The sequence below is a fragment of the Physella acuta genome, unplaced genomic scaffold (genome assembly GCF_028476545.2).
Source record: "Physella acuta isolate Inbredline_101_S28 unplaced genomic scaffold, ASM2847654v3 ptg000806l, whole genome shotgun sequence".
Taxonomy (NCBI): Eukaryota; Metazoa; Mollusca; class Gastropoda; family Physidae; genus Physella; species Physella acuta.
Window position 1 is genome coordinate 362501 of NW_026732324.1, and position 20666 is coordinate 383166.

Below are 20666 nucleotides of genomic sequence, written 5' to 3' on the forward strand. Positions count from 1 at the left end.
AGAAGGTTTAACAGACCTACTGTGGTGGTTTCATTGAATAGTTATAACATTACATTCTTAACAAACAAAAAGAATCAAGTTACATTAAAAGTATTTTTAAAAATATAAGTAGCTATTTTAACAATAGAGATATAAACTGATTAAAAAATTAAAATGAATAATTCAGGAAACAAGTAGTTTTTAACATTAAATGTTTTTGCTTTTCATTACTGTTATTATTTAATTTATAGGAAACAGCTTCATTTCTTATAAATTGATAAGCCCCTGTTTTCTAAACATACCAAGTGTTTGTTACCCAGAACACTTTGATTTATAAGGGGATTAATACAAGTGATAATCAAAACAAGTTCAATAAACAACAAAAGAATATACATTAACCTTTATCATCTGTTGTGGGTGTGATCCACCCATTGTGTTTTAGATTTCTGCCCTAGGCACATTAGTTCATCTGTTGTGGGTGTGATCCACCCATTGTGTTTTAGATTTCTGCCCTAGGCACATTAGTTCATCTGTTGTGGGTGTGATCCACCCATAGTGTTTATAGATTTCTGCCCCAGGCACATTAGTTTTTTAAAATATAAAACATCTCATTGTTGCATTTTTGAAAATCTGTATGTGTGGGTTCATCCCACGTTTTTTAAGCTGATAAATCTTGACATGTGATGAAGGCTAATAAGGCACTTAGAAAGAGGAATTATGGCATCAATGACATTGTAATTAGTCTCTGAATAATTGACTAGTTTACCACAGCTGCCCATTAAAAATGCATCCTTAACTGAACAACCTGTCTGCAAGCTCCAGCTCAGTCAAACAATCACTCAGCCCAGATCTACAAGTAATGAGACACAATATGTGAAGTAAATTTTAAAATAAGAGTTTTTAAATGCATTTTTTACCATCAATTTCGGATCTAAGATTAGTGAACTGCAGCCCACCAAACTGATCAAATGTGGACTACTACATAGTTTTCTCCACTGTTTTAGAGAGCACATGATGATATTTAAATTATAATTTCAAGAATAAGTTTAGAAAACAATCACTCCACAAAACTGCCCCCAACCAACTAGAAATGGACATTGTGGCTTTAGTGAACACTAGTGAAACATTGCATCTTGTATATAGTAAGAATTATACACAGAGGGATAAAGTTTCTGTAATACTTGAAATAAAAGTCATTTAATATTAAAAATATTCTGACGTCAAATAAAATTATCGCTGTAAGGCACACGAAATTGTAAATAATTTCTTCATCCTGCTTATTTCAATGCTGGATACAGATAGTTTTCTCCTCAGTGAAGAATTCGGTTGAATATTTCCCACCTTCTCTGCCAGTCCCAGAGTCTTTCATGCCTCCAAATGGCATGTTTAGGTCACGAACAAGCCAGCAGTTGACCCAGACTGTCCCTGCCTGGAGTGAGAAATCTTGGATTAGAACAAAGTAAAGGGATGATCACATCAAGATTCAGGACAAATTAAAGGGAGATAAATAGCTATGATTAGTACAAATTATTATTATTTGTAATCAGTAACAATCAATATTATTTCATGGGAAATTATATATTTTGAACAAATAAAAAAGGAAGTTATAATTAAAATAAAATAAAACACAAATATTAAAGAGAAACTATTAATGAAATTTGTTTACTTTAAAGTTAGAAAAAAGTTATACAGTTCTGACAATTTTATAAAACAGCCTATTTAAAAAATGGTTGACTAAGGAGTTATGAGACGCACTGTAAAAGAGGAATTATAATAAGAGAATGGGTCTCAAACCGGAACACTTACGTCAATTTTAGGAGAAATTCTCTGAACTCTGGAGACATTTTCAGTCCACACTGTGGCACTGAGACCATAGCGTACAGCATTGGCTCTTGTGATCACCTGCAACAACATGTTTAAAGATGATTTATCTTTTCCATGCATTGACTTTAAAGAGCTCCAAATTATCAAGTTAATATAAATAAAGGATAATATCAATGAACTTCACAATCTTAAATTAATTGATATTTCAGAACTCCATAGCATTTTACTCAAATTTGATAGCTACCCATCTCTGAGAATTGCATTGTGGGTTGTAAACATTTTTTAAACTTGATTGGATCATGTTAAAGTGCTCTATGTTATAAAAATTGCGAGTTCATGTGTGTGTCAAACATTTTAACACCAAAGTGTTCATGGTTCCCAATACCTCTGTGATGATATTTAAGTATTGTTTAGAATTCAGATCTCACCTTATTTTTTCCACACTAAATCAATGTAATTATTAAAATGGGAAATAACTCCTGCTCCAACAATGTAAACCCTAATAGAAATTTCTCCTGTTCTAACAAATCACAATGTAAACCATAACAGAATTACCTACTGCTCCCAAAGGATATACCCAAATAGATATACCTCCTGCTCCAACAACATACACCCAATTAGAGATACCTTCTGCTCCCACAATATACAAATAGAGATACCTCCTGCTCCCACAACATAGCCATACCTCCTGCTCTCACAACATACACAAACAGAAATACCTCCTGCTCCCACAACATACACAAACAGAAATACCTCCTGCTCCCACAGTATACACAAACAGAAATACCTCCTGCTCCCACAACATACACAAACAGAAATACCTCCTGCTCCCACAACATAGATATACCTCCTGCTCCCACAACATACACCCAAATAGAAATACCTCCTGCTCCCACAACATACACACAAATAGAAATACCTCCTGCTCCCACAACATACACACAAACAGAAATACCTCCTGCTCCCACAACATACACACAAACAGAAATACCTCCTGATCCCACAACATACACACAGACAGAAATACCTCCTGCTCCCACAACATACACAAACAGAAATACTTCCTGCTCCCACAACATAGATATACCTCCTGCTCCCACAACATACACACAAACAGAAATACCTCCTGCTCTCACAACATACACAAACAGAAATACCTCCTGCTCCCACAACATACACACAAACAGAAATACCTCCTGCTCCTCATCAAATGGAACAACACAGGTAACTGGACCAAAAATCTCCTCTGTCATTGCAGGTGCGCTGTCAGGTAAACCAGTAATCACAGTTGGACGCACAAAGTAACCCTGACAAGTTTCAAATAAATTCATTAAGTTTAAATAAACTATATGTCAGTAATTAAGTAGTGTAAAGATTTCTAATACTAGAGAAGTGAACCACAATGCTTCCAAGAGGTGAAGTAAAAATCTTCCTAGAGAGGTGAAGTAAAAATCTTCCTAGAAAATGGAAGAACAAAGCCTCCTGTAGAAGTGAAGTATAGACCTTCAAAGAGAAGTGAAATAAAAATCTTTCGAGAGAAGTGAAGTAAAATTTTTCCTAAAAAAATGTTCCTACATCCTTGCATCTTTCAGGCAGGTCCAGAGGTTCCACCCCATGGCCACATTCAATCACTGCCCCAGAGGCCCTGGCTTCCTCAATGTACTTTGTAACTTTTGCCTGGTGCTCTTTGCTGATCAGTGCTCCACAAAATGTATTAGCATCTTTGGGGTCTCCCACAGTCAATGATCTAGAAAAAAAATTTTTTCACTTTAATTTATTTCAAAAGTAACAAAGAAATTATATCAAACGAACTAAAAATATTTATTGCTAGTCAATATTTTTTGTTTAATTTTAGTTATTTAAGGGCATGGGCGGGTGTACTTTTCGTCATAAATATACTAAATCATCGATTTCCCACTTTTACTTGATCTACACAGAATAACCATCGTTGAATCTAAAAATGACATTGTTATGACCCTAAAAACAGTATTTAATTATGAAAAACCGGGTTCAATGTAGTGTGTACAGGGTCTTTTGTTTAATTTTTTGGTAAAAATAACAATTTTTTGACCTAGATAAGTACTATTAGGCTTCGCGGAAACCTAATGTGTTTCATATCAATGGAAAGGCCGTGACCTCCTTTCTTTATTTGTTCTAAAATTAAATGACCAATCAAAATACCTATTTTAATGTGATTATTTTTCTACGTCATAAAGTTGTTTATTTTACTCATTCGGGTTTTTCCGGTATGCAAATTTTTTACCTCAAATTTTTCATTGGCATACGACGGCGGAAGCTAGTTAGCGATTGGTCGTTTCGCTTCGGAAGTAAACATTCCCTTAGTTTCAGCGCGTTGCTAAGTTTGATCTAGTTTTGTTTCTCTAAGCTTCTGTAAAATACTTACATTATTTTAACATATAATTATTTCAATTAAATATACTATTAACAGTTTAGATTAGTTTGTGTGAATTATCATAAGCAGTGAGACGATTTAATTTGTTTCTCTTTCGATAATGCGTAGAACAAAACACTCGCTAAAAATAGATACACACATCGAACTAATTTACTAAAGCTAGGGCACGTCCGAATGCAACTGATTGCAGCTACCTCTACTCAATCTAGCACTATTCAGACAAGCACTGGTGCAGATGTAATATGCACATTTACTTAGAAACTGCGCCAATGTAAGACACAGTTTTTACAGACAAAGGAAAGCACTGTTACATCTAGTACTGGTAGTGCTAATTGTAAACCACAGCCATGCAGAATTATTGTCGAATGTGATTTGCTTCTTCATGTTATCAATACATTTCCTCGCACACTGTGATGTAGTGGCTACTATTGATGAAAAAAGTGTAAAGGGTTTGCTTCAAGCATGGTGTGGCAGTAATAAAAATGTTGTAAACCGTAAGTATACAACTGCAAAAGAATCCAGAACAAGGCCTTTCACAATAAACAAAGACATCGTCTTATCATAATTGGCTTTAGACATGAGACCATGCAAAATATACTGCTGTTTCTGCGATAGCATAATTCAATTTTGGGCCCAGGCATGCTATGGCATTGCTGTCAAAAGAAGGAAACCATAGTCGAAGACCCAGTGAAGGACGCCAAAAAAGACGCCATGACAACAGCTTTACTACAGCTCTAGGTAAAACAAAGAGCGCCAGAAAAAAAGAAAACTAACAACCGAACAAGCTCAGAAGTAATATATTCAGCAGCACCATACTTCAGGCTATAAATGTGGTCGATTTTAGTGACATACAGCGATAAATGTTCATTTTTTGCAACTTTTTGTTAGTTTTTTGCGTTTTTCTCAGTTTGATGTTTTTTTGTACAATTGTTGAAATAACTTTGTTAATAATTATCAGAACTGAACTAAATTTGCTCCAGTTACTCTTTATATATGTTCAAATAAAACTGATAGAACACTTTTGGAATTTTTGTAAAAAAAAAAATTTTGTTGTTGAAATAGTGAAAAAATTGGACGAAATAATGAAATTTTTACAGTAATGTTTGAAAAAAAAAAGTAAAAAAAAAACTATTTTCTTTTTTGAAAATGTAATCTATCAGAAGTCTTAAACACATGTCTCTGCAGACTATATTAAGTGTTCATGAAATTTGTACAAACCATTTTTGAGTTATTTCCATTTAAAAATCGTCAATAAAATCCAATATGGCCGTCGTCACCATGGCAACGGAAGATTTAAAAAATTAAAAAAAATATTTTTATGCTTAACTCTTTGAGTTATAACTATTAGCCAAGTATTACACCTTTAGACTCGGAAATAAGCAAGTTGGTACTCATCACCCGCCCATGCCCTTAAAAAAAATAACAACTAATGATTTTTAGGCCTAAATATTGTTAATATATTTTTAAAAGTTCAGTTTTAAAATTTTCATAAAATGGAATTTTCAAAATGATTTTATGTATATAAAAAAATAAGTCACACTAGTACAAAGAAATACAGACCTGGCTTTAGCTACAAAAGCCTGGATAAACTTGTCATAAATCCCCCTCTGAACAAAGATCCTGCTTGTGCACAGACAAACCTCACCTTGATTGATAAAACTGGACCTTAAAATAGTTGCCAGAAAAACATTTAACTTTATTGCCAAGCTACCAGCACCAAATCAGCTTATCTATATATATAATTCTCTTCTGGGAGCCGTTAGAAAACAAGCTGCAAGCGCCTCCTTGCAGTCCCCTCTCTTTCTCTTTCTCTCTATCACTATCACTACCACCCCCACCCCACCCCACATGGTCTGCTGAGCTGTGGTCACGCTAAATGTTTACAAAATGTTTACAAATCTATTAGGGGCAGATAATTTAGTTTGATTTTAAACTTACAGGAGGTAACTAAGAGGAGGGGAAAAGGGGGGGGGGGGGGGGGGGTTAGTGTTTTAAAGCAAATATTTTCAGTGGTAGCATTGGTACTGTCGAATTCACAAATTATTAATTACTGAAAAGTAGAAAATAAAACAACTAAATAGCGGCGTATGATACGCTGCGGGTCGGCTCGTTTAAGTTAATATTTTACCATCACAAAAACCACTTAGCCTAAAAAAAGTTTCATGTTGTAGTTACCTAATGGTTGTTTCAACACATTTCTCAAAGTTACAGTCATCAAATATTATTGCAGCATTTTTTCCTCCAAGCTGTGGGGAGATTTAAAAGATTAAATTTAGTTTACAACAAAGAGATAAAAAATTTAATTTTACAACTGGTAAGGTCGCAGCTCAACAGCGTTATCCAACACAGGTGTGTCTATTCAATTAAACATTCTCAAACCTACCCCGAAACTTAAACAACCTCTAATATCAAACCTGCCTCTGGTCTAAACTCAAACTTACCCTTAAACAACCTCTAAAGACAAACCTGCCCCTTATATCAAAACTACCCTTAAACAACCTCTAATATCAAACCTCCCTCTGGTCTAAACTCAAACTTACCCTTAAACAACCTCTAAAGACAAACCTGCCCCTTATATCAAAACTACCCTTAAACAACCTCTAAAGTCATACCTGCCTCTGGTCTAAACTCAAACTTACCCTTAAACAACCTCTAAAGTCATACCTGCCTCTGGTCTAAACTCAAACTTACCCTTAAACAACCTCTAATATCAAACCTGCCTCTGGTCTAAACTCAAACTTGCTTCTAAACTGAAACCCAGCTCTAAGCCAAAATCTCCCTCTAAACTAAACCTCTCAAAACTGAAACCTGCTGAAACTGAACCTTCCTCTAAGCTCAGATCTACTCCTGAATTCAAATGTATCTTTAAACTTAAACCTCCCACTAAACATAAACCTACCTCTAAAGAAAATTTCTTGTTGAGGTGTGCGGCACTCTTGCGGATGACTGCAGCAGTGGCGGTGCCACCTGTGAATGAGATGAGCTGGACACGAGGGTGGACAACCAATGCCTGGCCAGCTGTCCAGCCGTAGCCAAAGACAATGTTGACCACACCATTGGGAAGGCCTGCAACACAGATGATGACAACTTACATAGTAGCTTCAAACAAAGGTCATGTTACTACTGTGAAGACCAATTTTAATAAAGCATAAAAAGGAGAATTAGGTTTTACTGCCTTCAGTTGAAAGATAGATTATAAAAAAACATCTCATAATCTAACTATAGTAGTAATACAAATACTTTAAAGAAACTTAGCAAATTAAAGACCAGTAAATAAATACCATATTCCAATTTACTTCAGTTCATAGGATTATTAATAAACAAATTAAACATTAATCTTATTACAATAAAAAAAGTAATAAATTAACATCAGTAGAAAAGTGTAGAAAAATCCTAAGCAAATAAACAAGTAAATATCAAATGTTTAATTTTGTTTAATTTCAATAAACAAGTTTATTAAATTTATTCTCTATTATAAAGCAGTAGAACTTATAAGAAATTTTTATGAATGTTTTTTTTGGATAATAATAAAATGTGCGCAAGGGATTTAATTTTTTTTAATCGTTCAGTTATAGACTACCATGAAGAATGACCACATTTACATTGCAGCATGATAAAACATTTTTCCATAAATTTGACAAAATGAAAGTGTATTAGTAAAATTATTTTGTATTTCCACATTTTCCTGTTTGCTCGTATATTGTTTGCACATTCTTCAGGAAAACCAAAAACAATATAGATCAAATTTGGGACACTAAAATTATAACAAGCACTGTACACTAAGATAACCCTTTAACAGTGTTTCAGGTAGGAACTTACCAGCCTCTTTAAAGACCTGACACATCAGGCGTGTGGACACCGAGGTCATCTCGCTGGGCTTAGCCACCACTGTGTTGCCACATGCGATGGCGGGGGCAATCTTAAAACTGAGCAGGTAAAGAGGGAGATTCCAGGGGCTGATTAACCCAGCCACACCCACTGGACATTTTACTGTGTAGTTTGTGGCATTGAAATCTTGTTGAACAGAAGATCTGAAAGGGAGACCACCAAGTTTGGAAATAAGGTTTGAGATTTTTTGGTATGGTAAATGGAAGTAAATAAAGACTTAATCCTAAAGTTGTATGCAGATCTATTTCCTTATTAAAAATACTGGAGATGAACTTAGCTTCTGGAGACTTAAGTACAATAAAACATGACAATTAATAAAAGATCCATACACATTTAAATCATGAAGAGCGTATGTTGCAAAATATCTGAAATTGTGAACCAAACGAGGAATGTCAATTCTTTTTGCCAGCCAAACTGGTTTGCCCTGGTCATGTGACTCCAGTTCTGCAAACTCATCAAGCCTTGCTTCAATCAAGTCAGCTATTTTTAGCATGATCTTTGACCTCTTTTCTACAGGAGTGGATGACCACCTGTAGAAGAAAAAAGAATTTTATTTCTTTCATCATGACCACTGGTGAGTTAGGTTACAACTTTTCCCACCCTTTGGTGTATATGCAACAAAAATTACAAAACCCATTTATAATACAAAAACATGAAGCCAAATAAGAACATCTGTGTATAGTAGTATTTATAATAATGGTTAAACTTAATAAATTACTGTTTGCACATAGTACTATGGCCTAATTTTCCCCAAGTCATTCAGGTACCCATTTAGGCTGGATGGACTCAAAAGCTTGCTATGGACTTTTAGTCTCAGAACCAAAGTCAAGACTTCCAGGTTAGCCGCCATCCCCTATCTATTTATCTTATATGAAGTAATGTTCACTTTAGATCTGAAAGTCTGTATGTGTAGATAAAACAAGAGATTTGTCTGTTTATTGTGCAACATAAACTGTTACTGAGTGCTCAGTACCTTTATCAGGTACCTTATGCCTACTCAAGCCTACTTACAATACATAAAATTGTGTGCTTCTCTTAAAAACTATGCTCTCACATCAAAGTGTATTGACTCACATGGGAAACGCCCTCTCTCCAGCTTCCACTGCCCTTTCAACATCCTTGGCAGAACTGTTTGCCACCTTGGCCCAGACAAGACCAGTAGAGGGATCAAAACTGTCCAGGTACTCATCGCATGGACAGAACTCTCCATCAATAAAATTATTTATAACCTCTAGGTCAGACATCTTATTAATAAACCTGCAGGGTGAAGAGAAAATAGTTGGATAGCTTTATAAGAATAGAGGGAAGTCTTAATTATAATGTTTGCAAACTTTTTAAAACAGTCTTACTACCAAAAACCAAACAATTGAACTATAAGTAAATTTTACTAAAGGAAATGAGATGCCTTATAATATAAATTATTTCTCACTCAATAGACACAAATAAATGCATTTACCACAAGGAAAAATTTTGTATTTCAATCAAAATGAAATATTTATCTATATCTTTAAAAAATAAATAGGCCTAGATTCAAGATGACGATGGTTTTATTATTAATTATTAGATTAATTATTATTTTTAATTAGTATAATTAGGCAGGATACTTAGAAGCTTATTTTGTTGTGAGCAAGTTGCTGTACCAAGTAAAGTCTCAGTAGGTGTCCAGACTCCATCTGGCTATTATAAAACTGGTAGGACCTATTTAGTATTCTATACTAAATCTAGCAGAAATCTAGTTAAATCTAACAGTAGTAGTACTAGATCTAGAATTCTACTAGTGAGTAGTGTTAGACGAGTCCCTAGTGTTACTATAATGGTTACTAATGTCAGTCAATGATTAAGCCTAATAATTAATGGTTAATTTGTTATTGATGTGTTTTAAAAGATGTACTGTACTGTTGTTTGTATGCGTCAGAATTAAACTGAGTATATCAACTTCCAAGACTAATTTTTATAAAGTTTTAACAATTTTAAAATAAATAGATCTAGACACTAGATCAGTGGTTTTTAACCAGAGTTTGATCAAACCCCAGGTGTTTGCAGAGTCAGTCTCTGGGAATCTGTGGGGGTCAAGTCACATACCTGACTGTTATCAGAACTAGCAGCTGTGACAAAAGTTCAAATATGACAGCATGACAGCATGACACACATATCAGTACTGTAATATTTGTATATTGTGGAACCCTTGAGATCATGAAACATATAGCCCTACCCACATAATTCATGAATCATGTCAACGGTTCTTATACATCTATGTGTTGATGATGAATATACTTTTTATTTCTTTATCATGGCCCAGTAGTCAACTTGTGACTGTCTTGATGGTATTTCGTGTGATTTCTTAATTAATATTTGGTTCCATTCGTACCATGTCGAGCAAAAAATGAAGTGGTCATATGATTATGTACAATCTGGATTCATATGTATAACAGAACTTGATGGGACTCAACATCCTAGCTGGATGATTAGTCACTCCAAGTTGGACAGTTCTAGTCAAGCACAAGCAAAACTAAAAACAATCCTATATTCCATAAGCTGCATACAGATGGAAAATGTAAGAACACAACACTCACTGAATTCAAGGTGAAGCCACACCTTTGGGAGCTGGTGTCTGAAAGGCAACAGCATAAGTCACACTGATTTGCAATAAGTCTAAATTTCCATTATTATGCTTTTGTTTTTGTGTGGGCTGCATCTATTCGGACCCGGGTTCCAATAGCCACTGCCACTATTGGAACCCGGGTCCTTATAGCCTTGGCCGCTATTCAGACCATCCAATAAAATTATTAAGATTTAGTTTAACAATAATTACTTTAAGATGCAGAATATATATTTTCGGTTGTTGTGTTATTTTTCTTGTAATTCTAATTATTAAATTAATATCTTGCTTTAAATAACCGATATCATTCCTGACAAATTTCAAATGTTATGGCGAGTGGGAGTCGTTAGGTCTATAATATATGGCTGATGGACTGTATGGTATGAACATTTCTGACTCAGTGAATGTTGAGAGCGCATGTAAAATTGTGCTTTATTTTTTTTTTCTTCTGTTAAACATAATTTGATTTTATAGGCCTATCAGTCCAAATACAAAAAAATAATAATAATTGCAGAAAAAACTCAATATACTTATAGGCTACACGTTACAGTCTACAGATCCCGGGCCCCTTTCTTGAACGCTAATATCTCGCATGCGTAACTTGTAACTTGCTTGTAGAATGTAGATCAAGTATATAAATGTATATTAGTATATTTTTGTAGTTAATAATTTTTACTGACTGTTAATGTTAACTGTACTGTTCCGGTTACTAATTGATTGTAGTTTGTAGTGTAGTAAAACAAGTGTCCTACCTACTGACCTACTGGGCTAACTACTAACTACCTAGCTAGCTAACTGTAACTCTAGAGCAGGGGTCTCCAAACTACGGCCCGCGGCCGGACCCGGCCCGCAAGGTCCTCTCATGATCTCATCCAACCCGCAAGGTCCTCTCATCCAACCCGCTGCGATTTTTTTTTTCCACGGAAAAAACGTTTGTGGTTGATGGCTGAGGAACTTTGCCCAGAAAAATCAAAGACATGTTTGGAATTAACTGGCCCCCGAACTAAAATTTGATCTAGAATAGTTAATGCGGCCCTCGGACTGAAAAGATTGGAGACCCCTGCTCTAGACCTAGAGTAGACTCTCCTAGACGCCTAGAGTGTCCTAGACTCTAGTCTTAACTCTTAAGTCTGAGTCTAGACTCTAGACTCTAGACTCTCTAGATTCTAGAATACTCTAGTCTAGACTCTAGATCTAGAAGATCTACTTATCATTAAGCCATAATTTTTATTAATTAAGCCTAAGCTAAGACTAGAAGGCTAAGACTATTTTACCCGAAAACAATTTATATCTAGATCTAGATCTACTCTCTGTCTCTAGACCAGTTGTAAACAAGTTGGATGCTAGTGTCTGCTAGAATGTCGTGTTTGTTTTCCCAACGTAGAATCGGAAGTGTTACGTATTGAAAGCGAAACTTGGTCATACACAGGACCATTTATTTAGGCTGAGCTATTATTAGAAACATCGACAGCGGCTGCGCGCAAATCAACGAAAATATACGACAATTTCCTATTATTCTAAAACAAACACCAGTGTTACAAAGCGGGAGTTTGTGGGGTGGGGGCGAGAATGACACCCGTCTTAGTAGGTTACTAGCAGGACCTACTGAGTTCTGTTCATAAAATGGAAACAGTTGTTGGTACGGAGTCACGAATGTAACTAAAAATATACGTTAATTAATATATACGCCTATACTATGGGGGGGGGGGGGGGGCGGGGGGGAATACAGTGTTTCTTCCCGACTTTTTTCTCCGGGGGGGGGGGGGGCGGCACTTGATATTTCCGTGGGGGGGGGGCGGACACTGGTAAATATAAATTCCATTTCGAAGAGATGCCTGGAACAAACTCTGAATAATGCTATAGGACCAACATATATCGGGCCTATACTGATTGTAGGGTAAAAATAAAAAGTCGCAGGAAAAAAATGCACAGGGAAAAAAATTAACAAATATATTTGCGTGGAATTTTTTAATACGTGTATGTGTTAAAAATTCAGAAAGTGCAAATAACTTAAGATTAACTGAATGTAATGTGTGTAAGTTGTATACGTATATAGTATTTATATAAATGTTTAGAATGAAGTATGTAGGTTTTAATTCCGTTATAGGTCCACATATAACATTTGATAGAATGTTCCAACCTTCTCGGTTTTCATAGTTTTTTTAATAGCTTTAGAATAGCTTAAAATAAAGACGTAGTTAATGTGACTAGCTGCCCTCAACTTATCGCAACAATAGTTCAACCACCTTTTCCATTCACCGCCTATATCTGGGGTATGTGGTGAGTAAAAAGTGTCCTATTTTGTTGTTGTTGTAGAATAAACTTCAGTGAACCCTCATGACAAACATTCATCTAGCCTACATCAAGTATTTAGAACACATTCTCAATATAAAGAGATATCTCTATGAGACGGATAAATAAAAAAGATAAGACTAGGTTGTTAAACAAGAGTAACAATTTTATTTTATAAACTTACAACGATTGGCAGGGTGAAACTATTCACATTGGCAGTTTGTAATTAAGAGAGATACAAAAAAACAATTTAAAAAGCACCCACAAACAACTTGGAAAATGTAAAAGAAATGCAGAATTATAAAAACCATATATATAAAACAATATAAGCGCGCGTATTGAGAAATATTGTCTACGTGTTTACATGTCGGCGTTTATTTAGTTTTGCTTTGAACATGTTTTTTTTTTGTATGTTTGCTTTGGGTTTCAAAGGTTACCCCGAAATTTGACTCGTGTATCGTTATAGTTTATTATTTCTAGATCAAACTGGATGTGATTTGTCAAAAAAATAATTCTTGCGAAGTTGTATACTTTGAGAAGTTATAAAACGGGCTGAAGAATTTTGAAAAAAAAATATACTCATTTAGTAAATGCATTTCTAGCATATCTATCAACTAGGGAATGCCTGTTTTTCACGTATAATAACAGTTGCTGCTGAACACACATTCTTTAGATAAGCTGTTAAAGAAGAAACGTGAAACATACGATATTTTGCGATGCAATAAAGGCAGTTGCACAATCTTACATGTAAATAAATAATGTTAAATAAACAGAAAAGCATCGATTGAAATGCAACGAATGGGGCAGGTTGAACATTATTTTAGCCGTTGTCCTAACACATGTCAACTCCGTGTTTTTAATTTACTTCAGTTCCCTTTGATTTGGACTTTAAATTATGTTTGATCGAGCTCCACTGGCCGATTTTCTTGAATCCTAGGCTGTCTGACCACAGAGCAACGATCCTGCATTTTACTTTCTTGCATTTTCTTGGACACGGCTCAATGCACTTTAATGGGCATAGATGCCCTTTTCTGCACACTTTTAGACAACTCTTTTCGCAAGGCATATTTTCATTGGTCCTTTCCCGACCACGTGATGGAATGCTAGAGCACCTGTGGCCACAACCAAGAAATTCCCCACAGGGGAGACAACGCTCGTCGCAGTTGGACAAGCAGCCATGGCCGCGCTCGCAGAGACTTTCACAAGGCTCATTACACACCAGCTCCTTCTTTTTCAGCGCCTGTTGACAGTCAGATATACCGCAATGCCCGCAAGGTAAAGGATGCCTTGCCGGAGCGTCGAGGGAAAAACAACTTGTCTCAGTCCGGCTGATAAAGACACTTTTACATTTGTGTCCGCAAGGAAGAACGTGTTCACACTCCAGATTGCACATTTGATTGCATGCAGATGGGCACGAATGACCCTTCTGGCAAATCTTGAGGCAAGGTTTAGTGCAGGATAAATCAGATTTAGACGAGCCGGGGAGTTCGGAGCAAAGATGGCCGCACGGAAGACGTCTCTGGCAGGTCACGCATGGCTTGCCGCAGACGACCGTGCAGGGGTGACCTCTAGGGCAGGACTTCTCGCAAGGCTTCTCACAAAAGTTGTAGCCGTCTGACACCTTGTGACACGCGGCTCTCAGTACGTGCTGACACGGTAAACGTTTGGTCACAACGGTCGGACACGGCGGGCATGTGGTCTTACACAGGGCGAGGCACGTGTGTCCCCTGTGGCATTTCTTCTCGCACATCTGATCGCACGCCACGTTCAGATCGTGGCACTCACTTCTAACCACGTGACCGCATTTCAACTGCCGTGACACCGGCACTCTGCACGGCTGACACGCTTCACTGCACACAAGTGGACAGGGGTGACCAGCCGGGCACGAACTCCGGCACGGCTGCCGGCAGACGACCGGCTGATTGCTGGTGTGGCATAAGACTTTCATCTGATGACCACACGGCAGTACGCGGTTAACCATCTTCGTACATTTCGGACAGGTTTCGTTGCATTTAGCCGGACAACGGTGATTTCTTGGACAGTATTGTAAACACGGTTCCACGCAGGTCAGCTGATCGTGGCCAATCACGTGACACACCAGAGCACAAATATGACCGCAGTCGAGTCTCGTGTTACACACCTGTCCGCACCCACCCGTTTTGATCCCCGTCTCAAAGTCCCTCCACGTCTTCACCTCAGTGACGCGGCTGTGCTGTGGGCATCTCAGCTCGAGAACACGCCCCACACAGCCCTCCCTCACTGCCGTGTGGTGGATGTTGCTCCACAACACACTGTGGCAGGACAGCAGGTCAATATCGCCAATGACGTACATTCCACACCTAGCCCTGGACAGAGCCACGCAGACCCGGTTGTCAGTCTTGAGGAAACCCACACTGTCATTTTTGTTACTTCTGACAAGGGAGAGCAGCACAATGTCGTTCTCCTCGCCTTGGTAGTTGTCTACCGTGGACACCCGCACGTTCTGTATCGCTCGTGTTTGTCTCACCTGATCACTTATTAGACTGACTTGTCCCCCGTACGTAGCCAGGATTGTTATCTCCTCTTGTAAATACCCCTGGACTACGAGGTACTCACAAAGCTTGATCAAATACTTCGCCTCGTAACTGTTTTGTTTACTAGCGCTGTTTTTCGCACTCTTCTCTGGGTTGTTGTGCTTGATAAAAAACACACTCTTATCCATCCCTTTAATATGGGGTCTTCCTTTCACAGACTCGCTGTCTGTAAGGTTTGGGTAAATGTGCCGCAGAAATATCGAAATCTCCGGTCGCATCCTGCGTTGCTCCGACAACTGAACGCAGTGTAGCTGGTTGTTGATCTGACGCTCGAACAAGGAGACGTCAAGTCCGTAATCCTTGGCCAGTTCGTAGACTTGTGTCTTCGGCCTCAGCTGTTGGTGATCCCCGATCAGGATCAGGTGTTGGCATCGCTCGCTCAACGCGGTGATGATGTGGGATTCCAGAACCTCCGCCGCTTCCTCTACCACTACGATTCTCGGGCCAACGGCTTGGAGAACTTTACGGTGTTTAGCCGCACCCGTTGTGGTCATCCCAACCACCTTAGCGGTTTTTAAAACATTGATATCTTGCATTTGTCTGATTTCACGTTTTGAAGCCAGCAGGCTTTCGTATTGTTCTGTTAGTTCTTTGATCTTTGACTTGTGCGATGAGACGGCTCTAGAGAGCCAGAGCTTGTACAGCTGGAAGCGTTGCTCGACGCTGAGCTGCCACACGTTGACGACCTTTTTCTCGTCGCTCTCAGACATGGCCTGAGTGACCTGAAGCTTGGTCACCACCTGCCTGTAGGAGAACTTGTTACCTCCCAGTCCAACGGCTGGTTGACTTGTGGTCAGCGACACGCCCAGCGCCATCGCTCGCCTAATTACAACTCGGCTGGTATCTATCCCATCCAAGGAATCGTTTTCACTATCACAATCCTCGTCGTAATCATCATAGTTTTCTTCATCATCACTCTCACTATGGTTTAAGCTGCAAGATGGCCGAAACTGCAAGAGATTTTCTATGACGTTCAACATATCGTCAACGGTTTTACCGAAAAGCCACTGTTTTATACTGACATTTTTAGCGGATATGTTTTTGATAACTTCAGGAGATATAAAAGGACGAAGACGCTTTAAAGGTAAAATATCTTGTCTGTTTGTCGGCCCAAATTTCCTCTCGTACTGAATCACCCACTCCCTGTACATTTGGAACTTGGTCTCATTCAAAGCAAAGTTCCCGGCCCATAAAAGTGAGATCAACCTTGTTTCACACGCCTGTTGTACATCAGTGTTTAGACTGCCAGGCTTTACTTTCAGGAACTGCTCCATAAAACTGGCCTGAGAATTTTTTGAAAGTTTGTGAGAGCGTCATAGTGTGAGTACGCTATCACCTCCTTAAGTTCCACCTCTGTCTGTATCTCCACGTGAGAAACTTGTACAGTGTTGGTGAGATTCAGAATTTCTCGCTTTAACTCATGCATGGATCGATGGATGTCCCGTAGACAGTTCCTCGTGGACAGAGATTCTTTTACACCTCGCTGAATAGCTCGTAAGTTAAAAGGTCTCAACGTCTCACATTTTTGGTTTCCTCCAACCCGGACGATGCCTGTAGGACAGAATGCCAGCACCCCCTCCAGGAACTGATCCAGTGCGTGGTTGGTGTAGCAGATGACCAGAATAGGGCAGCAATCTGGAACTCCTGACCCTTGGTTCTCCAACAAAGTTTTCATGATTTTTAAACTGACGTACGTTTTACCAGTACCCGGCGGGCCTTGGAGCAGGGTGAACTGTTGTGTCAGGGCCGCTTTAACTGCATCGTACTGCTTGTCGTTTAAACACACATGCTTCAAATTGAGCCAGGTGTTCGTCTGTAGGACGTTAACTTTAGTTGTCGTCAAGTACACCTCAGGCTTGACCAGGCATTTTAAGTCATAACGAGTGCCAGGGTAAATGTAATCTGGCTTCGATGGTTCTCTCTTGCAGCGGACAAGGTACGGCTCGAATGGTAAAGAGGAATCAACCATTTCTTGGAGGCCTTCTAGCACATATCGGTATCCTTCGAAGTACGACGGCGATTCAGTCATCACAAAGCTGTCCTCCATGGTCAGTCCATAGACCTCTTCCAATCGATTCTGGAACTTGACCGCTACATGACCACGTTGCTGCTCAGAGCGCGTGACGATGGCGTAGAAAATAGTCTGGAACTTGTTTTTCGACAAGCACACCAGGTTCCCAGGCATGAAGTGGTTTTTGGGGTCCCAGTTGATGGCGTCCAGCTGCTGCTTGTCCAAGCGAAGAGTGTGCTCGACGCCATCGTTGACGAAAAGACCAAGAATTTTGACGTTCTCGTAGAAAATTATACCTGGGTCTCCTTTGAATGTGCCGAACAGACGGTACTGGTGTATAGCTTCCCTCAGTGGCTGGATCAGGTCTTCTCTCAAAAGTCTGAACATGACATCTAAATAGTGGTTTTTATCTCTAAACGCACCGCTGATTTTGTTAGCACGAAGATAAGGCGTCAAATCAGCATCAAAGTCCGATTGAGTTGGATATATGGACACGTCTCTGATATCGCTTGGTGGATCTTCATCGTCGTCTGCCCACCTGCTGCGTTTTCGCTTTTCTTGTTTTTCTTGGCGCTGATTGGCTGAATTAAAACACGTGACCACTTCGTTTAGAAGTGTAGCTTGCACGTCGAGCTGGACATGCCTGCTGTTGATAAAACACAGCACTTTGTAGCAGCCACTGGCCTTATCTGGTAGTCTTCTCGCTGTCTCGTGTATGTACAGCAGCACCGTCTCTGCCGCTTGACTTCTGGTGTGTCCGCTGCTATTCTCTAAAAAACTGAAAGCGTGGTTGGTGTAGAAAGACGATGAGACCAGCGTGCTCAAGATTTTCTGAAAGTTGTTATCATGAAACTTAACCTTCCATACCGTGTTGAGGCATTTAGCGAACAGGACGAACTTATCATGGCTGATGTTATCGATGTTGAGGAAGAGAGAAATCTGGGGCAGGTATGATGTCATGTAGAGAAGCAAATCGGATGGGTTGTCTTCAAGGTCAGCCCATTCCTTAAGCTTCATATAGCCCAACCCCTCAGGGTTGGCGTTAGTTTGCCTGTATTGCCCCTGTGGCCTACCACCTCTAATACCTCTGTGACCTCTTTGACCTCTACCTCGCTGCATTGTTTTCTGTTCTGAAATTTAAAAAAAAAGCTCTCAACTAATTTTATGATCAATTATTCTATTGCATGAACGTATTACACTGATATAGCAGGTTAAATAGCAGTGGCGTAGCGAGGTCGGGTGTCACACGGTGCGGCACCTAATGGTGTCACCCTCCCCCAGTAAGGAAAAAAAAGTATACACACACACACACACACACACACACACATATATATATATATATATATATATATATATATATATATATATATATATATATATATATATATATATATATATATATATATATATATATATATATATATACATACATATACTCGATATACACTAGTAAGTATGTGTATACGCATGTGTATATGTTTTCAAATATTTTTTTTTCCTTCTGGATGTATTTAATTTTTTTACCCCCCCCCCCCCCACCCCATACATGGATTAACATATGGGTTATTTCGATTCTCAACCAAACCGTTTTCCTCGGGCATGTATATTGCAACGTTGAGTTGAAGTAACCCCCCCCCCCCCGGTCACCCCAAAGGTGACTGCTTTAAACTGTGCTCAGATAATTATAACGATTTGTATCTATATTCGGTTATAAATTCAGCTGGATGTTGCATGTTTTCTTTATCATTAGCAGGTCACCCCCTTCCCCTCCACTTTGTACACTTTGCTCTTAAAAGACTATTTGATTCACTCTAATTAATCATTTAATCAAGTGAATTTATCATATTTCTGTATATATTTTGTTATTTTTTGCCTTGATGTCACCCCCCCTTTCTAAATTGTGTCACCCGGTGATGCCCCCCCCCCCCCCCCCTCGCTACGCCTCTGGTTGGATGTACACTCTGGGTTACGAGAAGTACGGAGGGGCGATGATTGTTGCTAGATCAGGCTCGCGTCAAGTATTTCAGCAGTTTAAAATCTGGACTATGATAAAAGTCTTCAATTTAGACCAAGTTTCCTATTAATTGATAACAACCAAACAAAGTCGTATTTAAATAAAAGCAATTACCGAACATCATATAATTAATTTTGACATATTTATGCCGTCAATGATACCTTAAGTAACCTTAATCTAAACCAAGTCTTAACTTGTATACAAGCACCTACTGTACTAAAACTTATATTTCCTAACATCGAAACTAAAATACAATCTAACCGTAAATAATAATGTAAAAAATACAAGCATGGTAGGAAACTAAACAAAACCATCTGTATACTGACTTCATGTAACCTAAACTATAAAAAAAATGCCCTTAGGTTTTGTCCTTAATTCATCTCACGCTATTTTTTCTAACCCCCCCCCCCCCTCCCCACACACACACTTAATAAAATGGAAGCACAGCTCTATTAACTCTTTCCTTAAACCTTAAACACATCATTAAAAAACTAGTCACGTTAACCCCATACCATTTCACCAGTACGTATATATATATATATATATATATATATATATATATATATATATATATATATATATATATATATATATATATATATATGTTATTAACGTTATGTAACTTAACCAACGTACCTTTTGTACGGAATCAGGTTCAAACCAATGCTTGAGGTAATGTCCATGTGCACCGGCTACACCTATTTAAACAACACACACCGGGCCTAGCGTATTGTCTGCGTAAAAATCGATACTAGAAGTCTGTAGTTCTAGGAAACCGAATGACTCATACAAATTTTTCTACGCCCGCAACACAAAAGTGTTATTTAGATGAAACCGTAGAGTAAGCAGAAAATATGCATATTAACAAATGTGTACGCCTTTGTGCCTATATATATATATATATATATATATATATATATATATATATATATATATATATATATATATATACATACATATATACGTGTGTGTAAACCAAGAAATTAGATGTTATTTATAATACCGTATGTAACAACACGTAATTCTTCAAAATGAAACTGAAACTTCTAAGAAGAAATGATAATAGCCGTCCT

General features: G+C 38.1%; 1 protein-coding gene across 4 annotated transcripts; it reads right to left on the reverse strand.

The window, feature by feature from the left end:
* Positions 1 to 567: 567 nt before the first annotated feature.
* Positions 568 to 20342, reverse strand: LOC131951293 (2-aminomuconic semialdehyde dehydrogenase). Of its 4 annotated transcripts, none has more exons than XM_059313652.1 (11): positions 20230 to 20342; positions 9179 to 9361; positions 8434 to 8634; positions 8036 to 8247; positions 7116 to 7282; positions 6392 to 6462; positions 5777 to 5881; positions 3379 to 3550; positions 2997 to 3110; positions 1786 to 1881; positions 568 to 1408 (listed from the first exon to the last, which is right to left on the reverse strand). In XM_059313652.1, the coding sequence occupies exons 1-11, from the start codon at positions 20274 to 20276 to the stop codon at positions 1262 to 1264; spliced, it is 1515 nt and encodes a 504-aa protein (XP_059169635.1). In that variant the 5' UTR covers positions 20277 to 20342; the 3' UTR covers positions 568 to 1261. The 4 variants fall into 4 exon arrangements, with proteins under 4 accessions (XP_059169635.1, XP_059169637.1, XP_059169636.1 ...); XM_059313654.1 differs by lacking the exon at positions 20230 to 20342 and adding an exon at positions 11978 to 12003; XM_059313653.1 differs by lacking the exon at positions 20230 to 20342 and adding an exon at positions 10678 to 10759.
* Positions 20343 to 20666: the final 324 nt, after the last annotated feature.

Excerpts from the sequence above, each read along its gene's own strand:
- LOC131951293 (XM_059313651.1), bottom strand. The coding sequence starts at position 18,698 with ATGCAGCGAGGTAGAGGTCAAAGAGGTCACAGAGGTATTAGAGGTGGT.